General features: G+C 41.9%; 1 protein-coding gene across 1 annotated transcript in view; it reads left to right on the top strand.

Annotated features, from left to right (window-relative positions):
* Positions 1–21341, top strand: part of TMPRSS7 (transmembrane serine protease 7) — a 40229-nt gene that overhangs the window by 174 nt on the left and 18714 nt on the right. Inside the window, exons 2-10 of the mRNA XM_047100189.1 lie at positions 1759–1972; positions 4923–5053; positions 7632–7699; positions 8826–9019; positions 10036–10074; positions 10799–11027; positions 12335–12465; positions 14374–14486; positions 21032–21138. Of these exons, the coding sequence (XP_046956145.1) occupies positions 1759–1972; positions 4923–5053; positions 7632–7699; positions 8826–9019; positions 10036–10074; positions 10799–11027; positions 12335–12465; positions 14374–14486; positions 21032–21138 (1226 nt within the window). The remainder of the gene's footprint in view (positions 1–1758; positions 1973–4922; positions 5054–7631; positions 7700–8825; positions 9020–10035; positions 10075–10798; positions 11028–12334; positions 12466–14373; positions 14487–21031; positions 21139–21341) is intronic.

The following is a 21341-nucleotide window of genomic DNA, read 5'->3' as shown; positions in this document are numbered from 1 at the left end:
CTTAATGGATTTTACCAATGCGAGCTCCTTTCAAAGTGCTGTACTTGGCAATTGATTTGCAACTGTTTTTCTAAAACTCCAGGGAAATTGTACTGATCTCTTCACAAATTCCATTTTAAAATTTAATCAGTGCTAACTGAGACTGCCTATAATGTGCTCCTGCGCTTAAAGACCCAACCTTGGCCTTGTCAGCTCTACATGTGCCGGCATTTCTGTGTCTCCCTTTTGTACTTCTTTGGTGGAATACTTGAAAGTAGTGGGACATAGTCAACTCATACTGCAATAGAACATTCTTCTCTTTAGAAACACCATCTTCATGCCTGCAGGACATCACATCCAATGAGGTCTGGTCTAGTTCAATTTCACCAGGAGGGATATAAGCTACATTTCACTCCAGGGGTTGACAAGGGTGTTTGGTAAAAAGAATGAGGGGGCCATGAATAATTCAGAATGTACTTGGCTACATATTATCCCATTAATTGGTAGGGTTAAAAACTGGAAGGCATGAACTTTGAAGGGAAGAGTGAAGGAGAGTAAGAGAGATTGAGAGCTCTTCAGAAAACTCGAAAAAGAAATGATTTCTTTGGAATTGATGTTCTAGGTCATTGCCTTTAAAAGAATGTGTGGTTAAAAATTATTTCATCACTGGAGTTTAGTTACCTGACCTGTATAAATCTGTCCTTCAAAGAAGCTAAACTCTTGCATACATTATTAAAGAATTCACAGCATCAGATGACAGAGGGTAGCGGAGAAATAAAAAAGAGGAGGGGAACAGTTGAATAATGCATTTTTTCCTCTTGCACATAACACTTTGCACATCACGTAATACCAATAATTTTCCGAGTCCTTTATTTCATTCTTTATTTTTTTAATTTTATTCATTTATTTTGAGAGAGAGAGCGAGCACACTCGAGCCAGGGGAGGGGCAGAGAGAGAGGGAGAGAAAGAGAGAATCCTAAGCAAGCTCAATGCTGTCAGCACCCCACTCGGTTTCCATCTCAAGAACTGGGAGATCATGACCTGTTCTGAGATCGTGCCCTGAACCGAAATCAAGAGTCAAATGCTTATCCAACTAAGACACCCAGGAGCCCTATTTCATTCTTTATTTTCAAATAATTCTTTCATTTGCCTTTGAGAGACTGAGTCCCTGGTCCGTTCATTGACTGTGGTAAAAGCGTATGCATGGAAGGAACTGGTTTCTATCGCACAGCCCTGCACGAACCACAGCAACATCATCCTTAACTTTTTCTTTCTAACACCCAGTCAGGAAGCCCCTAAGTAAGAAATCAATTTGTTTCTATCAGGAAGTGACTTATGTTCTTATTTTCCTGCCTCAGCCAGAGGAAATTGATGGTGGGACGAAAGCAATGTAATACAAACATGTGAAACACACATACTCTCACAGCTGAGCTGTGTACACATGAAATGACCCTCATAGAATCCTAACCTCCTGACCTTTGGGCCCTCTGGTCTACCCACCATGACATTCAGGCCCATTCTGTACAGCATCTACTTAGCACAACTAGAGAGTTGAGAGGATCTGGGAACTGCTTCAATGAAATTCATGTAATGTCTGATTTTTCTGATCTTAACTGCACTATTTAATGTGAGTCCATTTATTACACTTACATAAATGATTTGACTGATATATGTGGCCTTTTAGCACAAATATTCTCCTGACTGGGTGGTTCCAAATGTGCTCTAAACTAACATCTCTCTCTCTCTCTCTCTCTCTCTCTCTCTCTCTTTTTTTTAAAGATATCCAATATCTCAGTTCAGGTGGTCAGTGCCCAAGGGAAGTTGCCAGGTAGACGAGCACCTCGACCTCAAAAACCCATCGGCAAAGCCAAACCGAAGAAGCAACCCAAGAAGAAAGCTCCCTTCTGGAATGTCCAGAACAAAATCATTATCTTCACAGTATTTCTATTCATCCTAGCAGTCACAGCCTGGACGCTTCTGTGGCTCTACATCAGTGAGTGAAATCCTTTGTTCCTTTGGGGTTAGGGTTTGTCCTGTGGGGCCAGTGTCCGTGGTGCAGACCCAATCTACCCCTGGGTATGTCTGATAGAATTTCCCAAGTTCCCAGGCCCATAGCCACTCCCAAAACTGTTGAGGTTTTAAGGTGGAAGAAAGCAGCATTGTCTCTCCCACTTTTACTTTTGTTACCACTGCTTGCTTCCCACAGGAGAGCAGAGGAGCAGAGATGGGGGGTAGGAGGACAAGAGCTGAGAAGGATGCTCGGGAGCTTTGGACTAGTTCAGAAATGGAATGCATGTTTAGCTTTAAGAAATGAATGGAATTCTAAGTTGTTTCATTTCCTCATTCCACCCACTGCTTGTTTCTAGGCAACCTCACATTCCCAGCTCCCAGAGCATCCTTTTCCTCATGCGTATTTCACTCCACGGTTTTTATGTTTCTGTCGATCATATAGGTTATGTTCTTGTCCAGCTGATTGATCCTCTTGGACAGGAGTTGTAACTAAGCTGTTACTTAAAGAGTACTTATCCCTGCAGTAACTACAGCACATGTTGACTTACGCTAAGCTTCCAACCCCATACATGTTAATATGTTTGATACAAGATATGTGTACCCTCAAGGATATTAAAACTTGAGTTGTGAAGCAAGTTTTACAGGTAAAGAATTAATGAATATTGTATTGAATAGTTCAGATCACTTACATATATACAAATCAATTACTTATAATTTGCGTGGCACAATGTAAGACATCAAGACATCAATGCAAGACATATCATTGCATCAATCATATCAGTTGCATCAATCAATATCATTGCATCAAGACATCAATGCAAGATGTATCTCCTACCTTCAAAAAGCTCACAGATGCAAACAAAACAAAACAAAGCTCACAGATGCATTTTCTACTTTCAGAAAACCCACAGTTCAGTGCTGCAGAGGGGGTGTGAATTGAATTGGTTGTTTTTCGTTTTGTTTTGTTTTATGCTTAAGCAATTACTTTGCAGTCACAGAAAAGAGGCATCTAACCTGCCTGGGAATAGAGTCCAGAGGCTTTATGAACTGGTTATTCAAAATTCATTTCTCTCATATCTTGAGCGTGCCCGCTGTGAGCTGGGTCCTGTGATAGGCATGGAAACACAGTGGGAGAGAAGAGAGAATCTCTGTCTTCTAGGAGCTTAAAGACTAGTGAAGGAAGTCGAGTCAATGGGCAATCAAGACAAACACAAAACACACACGACCCCAACCCACAACGAACCAACTCATTTCCCATCAGTTCTCTGCTGGCCCTCAATCTATACACTCACATTGCCTTAGCATTTTTGTATAAAGTTCTAGAATGTCACTCTGTAGAAGCACTTTGGCGGCTGTGTTAAAAATCAGAGAAGTACATCTCAGGAAGACAGACCAGTCTGAGGAATGAGAAACTGGTATGAACAAATGAAAATTGTTCAACAACAGTGCTGTGACCATGCAGGGTGTTGTATGTTGGGCTGTGCTAAAGAGTTTGGTAAATGTAATCTAGTTTGAGGCTAAATTGATCTTGCTTGTATTGTTGTTCTCCTGATGCTTGACTCTGGATAACACCATTATAAGAAGAATGTGCGAGCTTCTATATATATAGAAAGCCTGGCTTTCACTCAAATTTTAATGAGTCTGCAACAACAACAACAAAAATCTACGAAGCACTTCCTTGTTCAAATCAGGCATGAAAACAGTTATTGCTTTCTATGTGAGGCTAGCGAGTCAAGGTGATCCATCCAAGGTCACATACCTTGAAAGAACAAATCTAGGACATCCGCTCAGGCCTTTTGCCCCTGGGCCCCTTCTCCACATCCCCACAGCCTCGCTCCACTGCATGGGGCTAATGTGGCCCTGGATGGCTCCCAGGGAGGTGGCTTACGATTACTCACAAAGGCGCACCTTCTTCCTAATTCAGTCATCGCTTATGTAACGTTTCCATGTGCTGGGCATTGTTCTAGGAGACAGTATCCTCTCCCTTTCTTCCTCGTCCACCTTCCTCTCTCTTTTCCTTCCCACAAACACTTATTGAGCTTCAAAGCTACATAAGGGGCAGAGGGACAAAAAGAAGTTACTGTTACTCTTGAAGGACAGAAGTTATGACACAGTGGGGACATGTGTCACAGGAGAGAAATGTACCATGGCCATGGGAGCCTGGGGGATGGTGCCAACTAGGAGGAAGACCTTGGTAACAAAAAGAAAAGGCAGAAAGAAGAGCCCCTCACTCCCCCCCACCCACCCCCGCCATCCCCCAGGCTATTCTCGGTCTCTCTAAAGCAACTCCGATACAACAGTGTTCTTCCCGCATTGTCAATTGTTCTGGGCAGGCTGGATGCCCAAACCCACTGTCCACACTGGGCAATGCATTTGAGCAGGAGTGACCCGATGCTGGGCTGAGAACCCTGCTTTGTGGTTCACAGGAAGGATGAATTCTCATGCATTGCACAGAGCTGAAGACCAGCCCAGCACCCTGTGCAGCAGCTACACAAGTCAGATAGGGATGAGCCCCCGGGAGCCCAGTGAAGGTCAGCTGGGGGGCCCTTCCCACTTGTCCCGCTATGCTCACTTCACCTCAGAGCTTGACAGTATCCATTTCTTACCTCCTTACCTTCTACAGACTAAGGATCCATGAAAACTGCATACACTCTTCTTGGCCTGGTAGCGACTCTAGGGCAAGTATAAAGTCAAAGAGGCAGATCTCTGATCTTTGAATCTGTCTCATAAGTATTTGCCAGGAGATATGGTGACTTACTGCTGATGGAAGTGACGTTATTAACTACATTTAGAGCTTCACAGGTTGTGAAGCAGTCACGTAAGTAGACGCCTAATAAAACATTTTAGGGGCCTGATACTGACACAGATCAGACAATGCCTCATTGCCACACAGAGGGGAAAGCCCTCTACTCGCTTTCTCTCCTGTCTTACAGGTAAGACAGAAAGCAAAGATGCTTTTTACTTTGTTGGGATGTTTCGCATTACCAACATTGAGTTTCTTCCTGAATATCGACAGAAGGAGTCCAGGGAATTTCTGTCCATGGCACGGACTGTGCAGCAAGTGGTGAGCTGAGGGGGGGTGGGGAGGTTGGTGTGGGAGGCCTGGGGGAGTGGGGCAGGGGATGAAGGGCCGGGGTGGAGGGCTCACAAGTGTCACAGGTGAGCAGGGTGGATGGAAGAAGTCAGAGGCAAACTTGGGATTTAGCTCATCTTGGCTATAATTGCTTATTTGACAGAGTTGCTAATTTATTTGGTAACTTATTTATATTATTTATCGCTGAGTGTAAAAACAAGTGGCTCTCTGAGCTCTAGGGTTTCCCACCTGTAAAATAAAGGAATTACATCAGGTGATCTTTAAAATGCCTCCCAGAACTAAAGTTACGCATGCTGATTAATTTTGTGAGCTGTACACATCTATCTCAACCTCAACGCAGTGGAATCTCTTTACTTAAAAAACAAAAAAGCTTTCTCATTATAGAACTAATACGTATTTAACCGCTAACATTTTTTAAATTCAGAAAATTATGAAAAGGAATGTTAAAATTTTCTTTAACATCATCTTCCGAGACAGAACCCCTTTTTATTCTGGGCCACGTAGACATAAAGGAGAGCATGATATTGGAATATTTGCAGATAGTTTTATAGATTTTTTCCTCTTAACATTAGGTTGCATGTTTCTATGTAAGTAAATATTCTTAAAAAAACACAGGTTTTAATAGCTACAAAGTTAGCCAATCCCCTCTTATTGGATATTTGTCCTCCATTTTTGTTACTCTGGATAATGCCATACAGAACTGCACCATGAATTGTGTCGATCTGTGATTACTTCCTTAGCAGATCTCCTAAAATAAAAAGATCTATTCATGGCTCTTGGTACATATTACGAACTAGAAATCTTCTGCCAATTTGTATCTGCACAGTAATGGAGAGGGTGGCCTACACGGTGGGCCCATACTGCCTTGACAGGCACGCTGTGGTGTAGACTGGGGAAGGGTTGTGGGAGAGCAAGCAAAGACAACAGTGGGCACAGTGGCCCTTATCTACTGAAGAAGGCCTTCTATACACGGGGTATGTGGATAAATACTTTACCTTTAAATTGTATCAATTATTCCTCAAATTACCCCAAAGATTCTTGGTAAGCACTCTGATCACTTTACAGAGAAAGAAAGAGAGAGAGAGAGAGAAGGAAGGAAGGAAGGAAGGAAGGAAGGAAGGAAGGAAGGAAAGAAGTGTTGCAGGATTTTTTACCTCAATAACTGGGATTCGTTGTTTCACTGCTTCAAAGAATGAAGAGACGGACACAAAGTGAGCAGCAGGCAAAAGTTTATTAGAGTATAAGATTACGAAGAGTAGTATGAAAGCTCTCTCTGCAGAAAGGGGACACTGAAAAGTGAATTGCCTGCCGACAATAGGCAAGCTGTCCTTGTTTTATAAGGTTCTGGCCCCTCCCTCCCCTCCTTCCCTTCCCCCTTGTTCCTTCTCAAGTTTTACCTTTATTGGCTGGATAACTCTAGGTGCTGGGTTGTCCATTCCTGATTGGTTTGTTTCCATTGTATGAGAGATGGTCTAAGGCCACATCATTCCTTGTGGGTCATAGGTTTTATGGTCTACTAATTTTTAGTCAGGTCTTTTGTCAAATTCCTGAGAGAAATCTGGGTGGAGTAGGTGGTCTCTGTTACATTCTTAAGAGGAACCTTATGCCTGAGGGGGTTTGCTGTGGTCAGATACTCCCAGCATTGTTCTAAAATATGTGTTTTTCCCCACCCAGGACCTCAGGTCCTATCCTTTCCCTCTCTGCCAATTTTACCCTATTTTTTACTGTCATAGAGGGAAAGAAGGCAGGCAGGCAGGAGGGAAGGAAAGAAGAAAGAAAGAAAGAAAGAAAGAAAGAAAGAAAGAAAGAAAGAAAGAAAGAAAGAAAAAGAAAGAAAGGAAAGGGAGAAAGAAAGAAAGAAGAGAAAGAGAAAAACCTGAGTGCTCGGCAGGTTTAGGTAATGTATTCTGTGTTGCATGGTGACTTTAAACTTCGCAATTAGATGGGTGATTTTGCCATTTAGGAAGGAAGGGGAATATAGGAGGAGATTTGGCAGAGACTCAGCTTGGCTTTAGAAAGCTAAGAAAGGGCAAAGAAGGTAAATTGAAATAACTTTCCTTTAGATCCAACGATGGCGCCTTTTAAAAGAGCTGGGTGTTTCCCTAGAGACTGCAGAGTTGGGGGTGGGGGGTGGGGTGGTGAACCTGGCCGTGGGCGCCACCTGCCCCCTAGTGGCTACTAGAGCAATGTGCCCTTAAGAATATAAATTTTCCATGCTGTGCATTGTTAGAAAAGAGGTTGGATCAAATCCTTTCTAAATGTACTTAAAGGAGTTTGATTTATTAATGATGGAAAAAATTAACCTTTGGAGTAGGCAGAATACAGAAGTTAAGCTTGATCAGGGTGTCTAAAGACAGCAAAGAATGGATATAGGTAACTGATTATTCTTCACAGATAGCAGAATGGCAGCAACCCAAGATTTTAGCCTTCCGTTAGAACCCAGCTCTTTTCCTTGCTGGCTGTCAGGGCTTGGACCTACAGGGTGCTAGGTGCTGTGAGTGAAAGCCAAATTTGACAGACTTCAGACACCTCGGTTTTTCATTTTCAGGTAAACCTGGTTTATACAACATCTGCCTTCTCTAAATTTTACAAGCAGTCTGTTGTTGCAGATGTCAGGTAATGTATGTCCCTTGCTTTGGGATTTCTGTTTACTGCTGTGAAAAGGCGAAAGCTAAGATCTTACCATTCTCAAGTAAGTTCTTGGGGGCGGCTTTGCGTTAATACTCTTTTAGCACAACTGCTGACTCCACTCTGCCCTGCTGTCATGCTGAGTTTTTCTCTTCATCTACCAAAACCTGCCTTCTCCCCATAGCTGGGATCCTGGGCACCCCGCCTCTCCCCGTCTTAATACCACTGGGCAAGATGGCCACAAACATGGCTACCATCGGGTGGGGTAAAAATAAAACACAGTCTAGTCTTTCTCAAAATATGTTAAGTAAAAAACTGGTCATTAGAGATTTTCCAAGGAAAAAGGGATCTCAAACTCAAATAATTTTTATTAAAATTTACTGTATTAATTTTTAATTATTTTACTAAAACTTCTTTTTTAAATTATGTTTTATGTACTGTATCCCACCTGCCCCCACCTGCAGAGAGGCACAATCCACTTTGACATGCCAAAGGCACTAAGAAGCTTGGAGTAAAGCTATTTGTTTACTTTCTATTTCCCACGTTATTTACTGTAGAACACTTCAGGTTTGTTTTTCATAAAACATGACAATAGTTGTGTACTCAGAAGCTCTTGCTCCAGAGTTTGGCTAAATACCAAGTTGGGCTCGATTCCTGGATTTACTACTTACTAGCTATATGATTTTGAGTTATAGTTGATCTTGATTTCCTTATCTGTAAAACTGGAGTAATAGGACCTTGCTCATAAGATTCAGTGGGATAAAGCAGAATTTAGCAATGTGTTTGTACATGGTAAAGTATCAAAAACTATAATTGTTTTTATTTGTAATAATAGTGAATACTGGTTGGTATTCATAAAAATAGTATATTCTCCATGGAGATGCAACTATACACGAATGGTTTTAGATGTGAACCCAACACAGGAAGACACACACCTATTATGCTTTCTCTTACCAATCCCCTCAATAGGAATCAATGACTTCTTCAAGAACGAATTTTAGAAGTTGAAGGATATCCTTACTGGCCTCCCCTTGACTCCATCAGTTGGGTGATTTTCTATGAAAGTCCTAAGAGAGATACCTAAATATCCCTTTTTTTTTTTTTTTTACTGTAGCAGCAACAACAAAGGTGGCCTCCTTGTCCACTTTTGGATTGTGTTTGTCATGCCACATGCCAAGGGCCATATCTTCTGTGAGGACTGTGTGGCTGCCATTTTGAAGGACTCCATCCAGACAAGTATCATAAACCGAACCTCTGTGGGGAGCTTGCAGGGCCTGGCTGTAGATATGGACTCTGTGGTACTAAATGGTGATTGTTGGGTAATTCCCCTTTATGCATTCCTTCCTATAGCACTCCTGATGTTTCCATTAACATAGTCAATATTATAATGAAGTATTCTCTTCCACAATCCCGGTAAAACAGGGTTAGCTGAGGACACTGATCCAGGAAGTTACTAAATACAATGATTAGACAATAGAACACTCAAAATTTCAAAATATATATGAAACTGAATTTATTAAAGTGTACCCTTCCCTATATTTAATTCAATTTCATGAATCTTCAAACTAAGGCTCCAAGTCTTGGAGAAAAAAGAATTTTGCTGAGGTTTATCTTGTCTTTTCCCTTGTCCAGAGAGAACTGAACCTATGTTATTTACGTAATGCTGCCCAATGTTCCACAATGACTGTTGAATAGCCTTGCCAGAACGTGAATGTCATCATTTGATTGGCCCAGTAAAATACTTTAGTTAATTAATTGTGACTCTCAAATTATGCAACTTTCTCTCTTGATTTAAATTCTCTCTCTCTCTATATATATATATAACATTATATATAATATAAAAATATAAATATACCCTTTACTCGGCTTCAACAACTATCAACTCATGGCCATCCCCCTTGCTCTCAAAATACATAAACAACTTCCCCTACCCTCACTGGATTATTTTAAAGCAAATCCCAGATATGATGAATTGCTTTTAAGGACTGAAAATCATTTATATCATAAAAAATCGTATATATATATGCTATGTTTATTTATTCCTGAGACAGAGAGAGACAGACAGAGAGCATGAGTGGGGGAGGGGCAGAGAGAGCAGGAGACAGAATCGGAAGCAGACTCCAGGCTCTGAGCTGTCAGCACAGAGCCCCACACGGGGCTCGAACTCACAACCTGTGAGATCATGACCTGAGCCAAAGTTGGTCGCTCAACCGACTGAGCTACCCAGGTGCCCCAGGACTGAAAATCATTTTTACTGAGGATAATTCTAACAAAATGGTATACTGGAACTGACAGTTTCTTTTCCGTGTGTTTTTTCAATGCAGCTGGGCTTCGGTCAGATTACTCTTCAACCATAGGAGCTGGTAAATTATGACACATAGCTTCTCCTACACTGCCTCCAAATTAGTATCCTTTTTGGCTATAGTTTTCTTTTTCAAATGGTGGTATTTGTTAGTCCTCTTTCAGTTACCAGTGATAGAAATACACTCAAACTGGCTTAAGCACTGAAGAAACTTGATTGGCTCTTCTACCTGGGCCAGGGGTGGAGAATGTGCTGGCTTCAGGCCTGTTTGGGGCCAGGTTCTAAAATAAAATCTCATCAGGACTCCACATCTCTGCTTTTCCCTGCTGAAGCTTCATCAAATCTATTCTTCTAATGCAGTGTCATAAATGGCATCAATAGATCCAAGCTTATAATATATCAGTAGCAGCAATGGTAGAACAACACCCCCCCCCCCAGTAACTTTCCCGACAGTTTTTGCAGAAGTCCTGGTGCCGAATTTACTGTCTCAGATTGGCTGGCAAGCCCATTCATGCACCAGCTTCCTTTACTCTGATTGGCCAGTCTGGGTCATGCGCCCATCTCTGGACATAGAAGTGAGTTTAACCCCAACCAAACCACACAATCAGGGTGTAGACAGTTTCTCAAAGTAAAATCCTGGTGCTATTACCAGAAGAAGGGGGAGTGGACTCTGGGCTGGCAAAAACAGCAGATGTCCTCCAGAGGAACTCTTTGCTCCTCACTCTTTAAAGATGTCTAGAAAAGTCATTTCTAAAATGGAACAAAACAAAGTGCTGTCTCCACAGACAAAGGCTGCTCTCAGTACTTCTATGCAGATCATCTGTCTCTCCGCTACCCTCTGGAGATTTCTGCAACCTCAGGGAGGCTGATGTGCCACTTCAAGCTGCTGGCCGTGGTGGGCTACCTGATTCGTCTCTCGATAGAGTCCGTCCAGATTGAAGCTGACAATTGTGTCACCGACTCCCTGACCATTTACGACTCCCTCATGCCACTCCGGAGCACCGTCTTGTATAGGTACTCAGGTCGGCGAGGGAAAAAACTGTTTTACAGGGTCTACCTTTGGCAGTATCGTGTTTCCCTTAGAAAAAAAGGGAAAGAACTTTTGCGTGCGCACATGAGATCAAAGACGGACCCATGCCTTACTTAGCATCCCCTGTATTAGCCAGAGCCTGTCAGACACAATGCTTGCTTTTTACTTGTTAGCCTACCAGAGTGAAAATCAGTGTAGCAGGAACTTCAGCCACTTCTTGAAATATTTCTGAAATATAATTTTTTTGTTTAATTTTACTTTTATGCAATCGCTCTCATTAGAGTGTGAGAATTAAATACTCTATGAGGATTGCATACCATGAGTAAAACAAAAATTTTCTCCCTTATTAGAAAGAGAACACAATGTTCACTGTGAAAGTGAGGTCAATCAGAGAAAACAATGTCAATATTTCACAATCTCATTACCCAGAACAAATGCCTGTTATGTTTTTGCAAATATTTTCATTCATATGTAGATATGTAATTGCACACATATGTACATATACATATGTTAATATTTTTTTATTTACTAGCAGACATCTTTTGGAGTGCTTAATATCTTAATAATGATACTTATACTTTATTCACAATGTGCTGTTTTTACTGTGGTAAAAAAGCACATGAATTATTATTTTAATAGTGCCTATGTAGGTATAGAGCAGTGTTTTATGTATATATGTATGTATGCATGAGTTTATATTTTGGAATTTATATTTTGCATGTTAAAAATTTCAACAGCGTAAATGGTACACAGTGACAAGTAAGTTTGTCGCTGGCTCCCATTCCTCAGTCATTGCTACTGCTTCTTTTCACCCTTCCAGACATACTTTGCTATTATCTCATTTAATCCTTACCGAAAGGCTATGAGGGGTATTCTATAGTCATTACCACCGTTTCACCATAGGGGACCTGGCATTTATGAAGATTAGTTGCTGGAGAATCTTTCAGCCAGTTAAGTGACGGAGTTGAGTTCTCAGTCCGGTTTTCCTTAGAACAGAGCTCATGACTGCAGCCATTTAAATGGCTGTTTATGCCTTGTTTGTTCTCAAGGAGGGTCCTGTGACAGCCATCAGGAAAATTCTTTCGTAGTTACTAGACAAAAGTTTCCATACCTTTATCGGTTCCCCTCCATCGTGCCCTGTGGCCACTGATTGACGAAGCTCTGACTGGCCGAGTCTGCCTAACAAGAACTGTGTAGATGGCCCAGGAAACGTGTGGAATTAGTGGTGGAGGGAGGCTCACTCCTCAGTAACCTACTATTCATGTACTTTTGTTCTGTTATCCGGTTTCAGAATTTGTGAACCCACAAGAACGATAATGTCCTTTGTTTCTACAAATAATCTCATGCTGGTGGCATTTAAGTCTCCTCAGATACGGAGGCTATCAGGAATCCGGGCGTTTTTTGAGGTCATTCCAGAACAAAGTAAGTCTTTGCTAATTGAAAAAAGTCACCTTGAAAAATATCTGGTAGGATACTCCAGTCTTATCTCTCCTGAGGTTGTGTTGTAATACTAGTTATATGAGTCAGGGACCCTGACTCAGGGTCCCGTCAGAGGAGAGAGAGATATAGTATCTAAACAGAGAATTTAATGTGAAGAACTGCTAACTCAGGATAAAGGTGTTAGCTAGCTAACTCAAAAGGTGAAAAGAAAACTGTAAGGTATTATGTAGGCAGTACACGCAGGAAGCAACCACCACTCGTAGGTCTGGGGGGACAAGGGAAAGCGGCCAGAATGATGACAATTTACAGTGTGGAGGAGGGGTCTGTGGCCTGAAATTCAGACTTCTGAGGAATGGAGTGCCAGGTTGGTGTTGGGGTCTCGAGTTCAGAGGCAGGTATTCGCGGGGTCGAGGAAGGGGTCCAGACCGTCGAGGAGCGGGTACCGGACAGTCGACAGCCGAGGCCGGTATCCTTGAGGGAGGTGCAATGAAGTGGAAGTTGGGAAAACTGCTAACAGGGTTCGACTCAGCTACGGGGACAAAGTAGAGCTGCATGAGGGGGTGGGAAGAGCCATCGTTGCGGGAGCATGACACTCCCAGGAAGAGGAAACGAAACACACGGGAAACCCTATTCTTCCTCCTCCAGGCTTCTAGTCTGCCTGTAGCGCCCCTATTGACAGATCCTAGTTGGAAGCCAGGTGGCAAAGGAGAGAAGCCTTTTGCAGAGTCCCCGCTACAGCTTCACGGAACAGAGTAGAGAGGGGTGGGTTCGGAGCTGAGTGATAACAGCTCAGTACCTAGTGGGCGTGGGGTGGGGGACTGTCTATCGTGCCTCCTTAATAGCAATGCATGGGAATGCCATCCTAGAAGAAGATGCGTGTGAAGTAACACCCGGAGATTCAATGATTTTCCTAGGTCAGGTAGTGAGCAAAAAGTGACCCAGCTCCCTTTCATTCTTCTCTTTTTGATGTGGGTTGACGAAGTAAACCAAAACAAGACTAAATAAAAAGAGCCTTCACTGAAACTCTAGTCTTTTTGTAATGTTTGTTGCCTTGTAGCTGGTCAGGTCTTACAGATGGTGTCCTGGTAACTTCTCTATGAACATCGAGGACAAAAGGATCAGAATGACAGATGTGGGTGAGGAGGGCAGTGGATTTGGCTTAAGTTACATGGTCATGGCTTCATAGGTCCATCTACATTTTAAGGCAGTGGCTTGTTTTGATAGGTTTTCTCCGACAAATAATTACAAAACTAAATGTAAAACTGATTTAAACAAAATTGAACTGTCGATTTGAGATGTTGCTGGGTTGAAAATTGTCTCCAGCTCCAAAGATTAAAAATATGATTATCTCAGAAATATTGCAGTGGAATTTGTGAACAAACATTGACTGAGCATGTACTATATGCCAGGGATGATTCCAGGTGTAAGGGAAAGAGTAGCAAACAAAATAGACAAAAACCAATATTCTCAAGGACATTACATTTTAGGAGAAGAATGACCATGCAGTATGAATAAACATGCAGATTGTTTTATATAAACAGGACAACATGTTATGTAAACTGGCCATATTTCCTAAACAACAAATATACACTCATTTAAACAAATACGCTCAGAAGCTTTAAAAAATATATTTAAAGTATGTTTTTAAAGAGAGTAATAGATCTGTAGTCAAAATACATGATCTGAAAACAAATACAGAATTTGAACAAGAAGTTTAGCTATACCTCTGTATGGTACTATTTCTTTTTCGAAAAATTAGCTTAAATTTAAAAAAGTATCTAAGCTTGTTGATCAAAGAGTGTGCATTTGTAGTTAAAGAGATGAATTCAGTGCATTTCCCATAATCCCACGACTGCAAATCGTTGTCTGTTAATGGATATTTTTTTTCAGAATGTGAAAACACAGTATTCGTCAAAGAAATCACTGGCTTTGAAGGGAAAATTTCAAGTCCATATTACCCAAGCTACTATCCTCCGAAATGCAAGTGTACCTGGAAATTTCAGGTAACCTAGTTTTACCACTATTTGAGAAAAATATTGTTATCTTATGTTTAGTAACAGTTTATTTTTAAATTTAATTCATTAAAAAAATTTTTTTAATGTTTATTTATTTTTGAGAGACAGAGTGCAAGCCAGGGATGGGCAGAAAGGGAGACAGAATCTAAAGCAGCCTCCAGGCTCTGAGCTGTCAGCACAGAGCCTGACGCAGGGCTCAAACTCACCAGCAGTGAGACCATGACCTGAGCCGAAGTTGGACGCCCAACCGACTGAACCACCCAGGCGCCCCATTAACTTTTTACTACAAAAAGAATATTAGTTAATTTTATAACACTTAAACCCTAAGCAAATATGTTACCTAGAACATGAAAGTTCCTTGTAATTTCAACCCTCTGCCTATAAATTAACTGTTCTTTGGGACGGGCTTATTTTTCCAATTGTTGTTTTGTTTGTTTGTATCAAAAACCCCCCGCAAAGACAGGGGCTCCTCCGTAGCTCTGTTGGTTAAGAATTGGACTTCAGCTCAGGTCATGATTTCACAATCTGTGGGTTTGAGCCCCTCGTTGGGCTCTGTGCTGACAGCTCAGACCCTGGAGCCTGCTTTGGATTCTATGTCTCCCCCTCTCTCTGCCCCTCCCCCACTCACACTCTGTCTTTATCTCCCTCAAAAATAAACATTAAAAAATTTTTTAAATGCAAAGACATTGTTACAAGATCAAACAATATTTCTTTCTTTTTTTTTTCTTTTTACCTTGGTAGAACTCACCACTTTTTACTTCTTTCACTATCAGCATTATAGTAAGAATAATAAAGAAATAATAAATTTAATTAGGCAATGTATATTTCAGTTGTATAAGCAAACCAAGATGTCAATGTATATGAAATATATACATCTCTGGTCCTTAACAGAGAGTCCAATCTTTTTTTTTTTTTTTTGTCTTTAAAATTTTAGTCTATAACTGTTTTTCTTTCTCCAACTTTAGTGTCTCATGGAAGGTCATGAAGCCTTTCATGGAAGGCTCTTTCGGCATATATGTATAAAATCATTTTTGTGAGGCACAGCAAGTGGATGTAAGTGGCAAGCAGTTTATGGTTTGCATTCATTCAACATGTTATTATTAACTGCCTACTATGTGTCAGGCAGTATTCTGGACACTGGGATCCATGATATCCGACATGAAGCTTACCATACAGTAAGGGGAGACAGGTGACAAAAATGTGTATAGTATGTTACATAGTGCTATGGAGAACAAAGCAGGCATGGGGCTCCATCTTGTTAACCGTGACGTCGTGACCTGAGCTGAAACCAAGAATCGGATGCTTAACCAACTGAGCCACCCAGGTGCCCCAAAGAGTTCAGTATTTTTTTTAAAAATTTTAATGTTGATTTATTTTTGACACAGAGAGAGAGAGACACAGAGCATGAGCAGGGGAGGGGCAGAGAGAGAGGGAGACACAGAATCCGAAGCAGGCTCCAGGCTCTGAGCCGTCAGCACAGAGCCCGATGCGGGGCTCGAACTCCCGAACCAAGAGACCATGACCTGAGCTGAAGTCCGAAGCTCCACCCAGGCGCCCCAGAGTTAAATATTTTTAATAATTTTATTACACCCAAATGTGTACTTAGTCTCAGTGTCCTAATGGCATACATCCTTAACTTATTTATTTTTTTATCATTGTTGCAAACATTTCCAAAATAACTAAAACCCAAAGGTTCTGGACTCGCTCACCACCAGATTCTTAATGCCTCATCAGGGCAGCAGAATCTCAGTACCTCAAGTGACTCTCGCAACTTGGGTAAGGAACAGGAGAGACTGCAAATCTGTCTCTTCCATCTCTCCGAAGAGCAGATGGATCTTTTTTATGACATCCAGAACAGGAAAGTCCCCATTCCCAAAAGCTCTGTCAAATGTTTGAAATTCTTTTCAGGTGAAATAAATGTGATTCCATAATAAGCCATAAGCCCTACAGTGAAGATCCTCAAACATTGTTCTAGTCAGAATGTAAATTAGAATATCAGATTGTTTCCCTAGGGGTTGAGAGTTAGAAATGCTAAATAAAAAGAATTCTTTATAAGGCAAAAAGCATGCCCCTGGGGGAGTGGAGAATGGGAGAGGGAAGACAGGAAATATTAGGGATAGACTTGGTGGGTGACACCATTTCCCAGAGGTCAAGGCTGGTCCTCTTCAGCATGGAGGTTAAATAAAGCTGTTCCTTTCTTGGACCACTTTGAACAGCCACCTAAAATTGTGTGATTGCATATTTCTGCAAATGGAAATCATGTAAAAAAAATAATTGGGGGCTCCCGGATGGCTCAGTCGGTTAAGCATCCCACTTTGGCTCAGGTCATGATCTCAGTTTGTGAGTTCAAGCCCGGCAGCAGGTTCTGTGCTGACAGCTCAGAGCCTGGAGCCTGCTTCAGATTCTGTGTCTCCCTCTCTCTGACCCTCCCCTGTTCATGCTCTGTCTCTCTCTCTCTCTCAAAAATAAGTAAACATTAAAAAATTAAAAAAAAAAAAGGCACCTGTCAAATAGCTTTGAATTTATTGCAAACAACTGGGAAGAATGACCTAAGTGACAAAAATATTGACTCAAGTCATGGTAAAACAATAAACCCTTTAATACACAAGAGTTGATTTCTATTATTCTCCATCCTTCTTAGTGCCTGGTCTGACTTCCAGATGTAACTGGAGAGCAATCAATCCCTTTTGCAAACTCACTTTCAGCTGACTTTTTTCTTTTCTTTTCTGAGCCTGAGTGGGGGATGGGCAGAGAGAGACACACACAGAATCCGAAGCCAGCTCCAGGCTCTGAGCTGTCAACACAGAGCCTGATACGGGGCTTGAACCCACGAACCGTGAGATCATGACCTGAGTCGAAGTCCGAAGCTCCACCAACTGAGCCACCGAGACGCCCCTCGGCTGAGTTTTTAAGGTCTCATTTACCTGAGCAGGATTAACTCCCGCTCCAACTTAAAGTTCCTCTGATTCTTCTCCCAAGAATAAACAAATATTCATTGAATGTCAGTTTCAGGCAGGTAACCATAGGGAACACTTAGTAACAAGGTAAAGTCCTTGTTGTCTCAGAGCTTACAGACTGTGGGGGAAGAAGGTGTGGTGAAATAAGAAATAGCAAAAAGGAGTATTGAGGCTTATAACATGTCACCTGCATTTGTTTAGGGCACACACATTTTTATTTGCTCTTAAAACATACCGCTGATATAGGAAAGAGACTCTGGTCACATTTTATGGATAAGGCAATAGAACTGGGGGCAAGCCATTTGCCAGAGGTTACTCAAATAGAAAGTGACCCAGGCAGCATTAAAAGGAATCATGTGCCCCTCCATTAAGTAAATTCAGCACCCCCTCCTTTCCTGGGTTCCTAAAGATGATCAGCTTCCCTGTTTCATAACAATCACTTAATTGAGTATTTACCTTTGTGTTTTCCTTCTTTTTGCTTTTCAACGAATGCATTTTGCTATGGAATCTTAGAAGAAAAATGTGGAGTGGGGTTTTGAATTGTTATATAACCGATGCCATCAGCCTAGCACCCACCAGTTTAGATGCATCCCACATAAGCAATATACTGTGGGCCATGTAAATTCACCTCCTCCTATCACTTAGGAAATAGGTGGGATTCCCCAGAGATGAATCCCTCTTCCCTGCTTCTGTGGCAAGCATCTAACCACGGAAGTTCCCAGTGCCAGTGGGAGATGGGTTGAGCTGTATGTATAGAACCACTGGCGAGTGAGAAGTGATAAGGATAAAGCACATCCTGCATCCTGTCGCTGTCACTGACTAGAGAAATATTTTAACACAGCAGGTCCAAATCAGGAGACTTTCTCCCCTTATTTGGTAAAAGTTCCCAAAGCAAAGGCGTGGGTTGGGCAGTGGGAACAGAGAATACAGGACACAGAAGGAAATAGCATACTTAGCAGGGTTTTTTTTTTTTTAATTTTTTTTTAACGTTTATTCATTTTTGAGACAGAGAGGGACAGAACATGAATGGGGGAAGGTCAGAGAGAGAGGGAGACACAGAATCTGAAACAGGCTCCAGGCTCTGAGCTGTCAGAACAGAGTCCGATGCGGGGCTCAAACCCACGGACTGCGAGATCATGACCTGAGCCGAAGTCGGACGCCCAACCGACTGAGCCACCCAGGCGCCCCAGCAGTTTTTAATTTTTGTCCATTTGTTGAGCAAAAGAGCTCACGGTGTTTTGTGGAACTGCCCTGCTTTACCCCACTTGTCAAGCTGGATAATATCAGTAATGCCTCTTGGTCAATCTGGGCTCACGTGTAGACTTGTGTGCAATTCTGTGTCAGTGGAACCTGGTGTGCAAGGAGACTTACTTCCTTTCTCCGTGGAGAGGCTTTGGAGATTGGGGAGTGCATATAAATCTATTTTACTTTGGAGCGATGGAACACAGTGAAAACGCCCATGTAACCTTCTTGTGGAGGGCTACATTGGAATATATTCTTACGCTAGAAAATTACACTGATTACTCTAGGTATTTATTATCTCTTAGTTGACATCTATTTATTTTTAATGTGAAGAAACAGTAAGATGACAAGACTGGGGGGATAAATCGATGTATGTTCTCAGGAGCCCTTTGTGTTCGCTGAACATAAGACCATCCCGTTCCCCTTGAGCCCTCACTGTCAGTGTTCCAGGTGGCATGATACATTGAGAAAAAGCGGCCTTCAGAGAAATGCAGGGTAACATCGGGAATGTCACTTATTTTTGGTTAGTCTTGATTCTTCCATAAAATAGGACTCCTACTTCCTTCCTGTGTCGTCGTGTTGTTTAAATGAGAGACATAGGGGCGCCTGGCTGGCTCAGTTGATGGAGCGTGCAATTCTTGGTTTCAAGGTCCTGAGTTGGGGCCCCATGTTGGGTGTAGAGATTACTTAATTTAAATAAATAAATAAGTAAATAAATAGCCTGAATCATTTTCTCTGGAAGATAGGTTGAGGGATGAGGGCTACAGTATTTAAATACATGTTAGAAAGAAGTACATACAACAAAGACATTGTAACATCAAATACATCACAAATACAAATGACAGCACTACAACACTAAATGTCACAGCAATAAAAATTGGTTAAAATTAATTTCTTAAAAAAAAAAAAAAAAAAGGCGTCCCTGGGTGGCTCAGTTGGCTAAGCGTTTACTTTGGCTGGGGTCATGATCTCGTCTGGGGTCATGAGCCCCATGTAGGGCTCTGTGCTGACAGCTTGGCAGGCCTGGGGCCTGCTTTGGATTCTGTGCCTCCCTCTCTCTCTGCCCGTCCCCTGTTTGCCTTCTGTCTCTCTCTCTGTGTCTCAAAAATAAACATTAAAAAAATAGATTTAAAAAACTTAAAAACTAAAATCATGACATAACACAATGTATGTGTATGTCATACAATGTCATAAAAAGGTCGGATGCGTGTGTGCACGTGCATGCACACTCATGTGGGTGTGTGCCATATGGGCAGCCTCTTTCTTGTTTGATCTGGTCTCAGCAGACCTGGGAGTGATTTAGTAACTGCCTTCAGGAATACCCAGGTTTAATATGAAGAGGATGCTGATTCACTTCTCTGTTATCTAAATAATCTGAATAGTGCTTTAAATGAACTATGTCATTGTTACTGAAGGAGGAAACTGTGTGCATTCATTAACAAGTGGGTGTTTTCAAAGTTAAGCTCATTTACAAGGAGGAAACTGACACCTAGAGATAATCTAATATGTCCCATGTTACCCAGCTCACTCAAAACTGGGGCCTTAGAGCAGCTCCCTAGCACTGGGGCACCCATTTCCCTCTCTATTACGCTCTCCTCATTCTGGTTTGTTGCAGGGTAGGGGAGGTACTGGTCTATCCCACCAAAGGCCATAGTGTTCTAGGGTTTTTTCCCCGTAATACCCGGGATTCATTGTCTCTCCACTTGGAAAATGAAGAGGTGGACACAAAAGGAACAGTAGGCAAAAGTTTATTAGAATATAAGATTAGAAAGGAAGAATAGTATGTCTCCCCTTCACAGAGAGGGGACATTAGAAAGTGAATGTCCGAGCACTATAGGCAAGGGTTCTCGTTTCATAAGGTTCTGGTCAGCCCTGCCCCTTGCCCTCTCCCTTGTTCCTTCTCAGGTTCTACACTTATTGGCTGGATAACTCTAGGTGCTGGGTTGTCCATTCCGGATTGGCTCATTTCCATTGTACGAGGGGTGGTCTGTGGCCATATTTAGGTCTTCTGTCAAATTCCAGAGGGGAAACCTGAGGACCAGTAGGTGGTCTCTGTTATATTCTTAAGAGGAACCTTATGGCCTGGGGGTTTGCTGTGGTCAGACACTCCCAGCATTGTTCCAAAATACGTGTTTTTCCCCACCCAGGGACCTCAGATCCTAATCTTTCCCTCTCTGCCTATGGAATCCTATCTTCTCGTATCATAATAGGGCACAAAGAATAAAATGCCCTAAAAGCGGCAAGCTGAGGGAATGAGTTCTGAGTGAGGAAACTTAGCCTGAAACATATCCTTCAGTTGAAACATTTTTCTGACTTAATGTTTGTTTTTCACAGACTTCCTTATCAACACTTGGCGTAGCACTGAAATTCCATAATTATTCAATAACCAAGAAGAGCGTGAAAGGCTGTGACCATGGATGGTGGGAAATTAATGAACAAATGTAAGTGGGTTCCATATGTAAAGAATCTGATGAAAGGCCTCACCTAAAGGTTCAAAGCCTTGGATCCCTTGTCCCCGAAGAGTTTGCACTTAACGATTTACAGAGAGGGAAACTGAGGGATACAGGAGTTAAATAACTTGCTCAAGGTCACTCAGCTCATATGTGATTAAGTCAGGATTCAAATCCATGTCTTATGGCTCCCA

This window comes from Lynx rufus, unplaced genomic scaffold (assembly GCF_022079265.1).
Source record: "Lynx rufus isolate CCGP_SWC_20201006 ecotype Redwood Valley unplaced genomic scaffold, mLynRuf1.p SCAF_5, whole genome shotgun sequence".
In the NCBI taxonomy this organism is placed as follows: domain Eukaryota; kingdom Metazoa; phylum Chordata; class Mammalia; order Carnivora; family Felidae; genus Lynx; species Lynx rufus.
The sequence above is the reverse complement of the archived record's forward strand: the minus strand, read 5'-3'. Positions and strand labels throughout refer to the sequence as shown.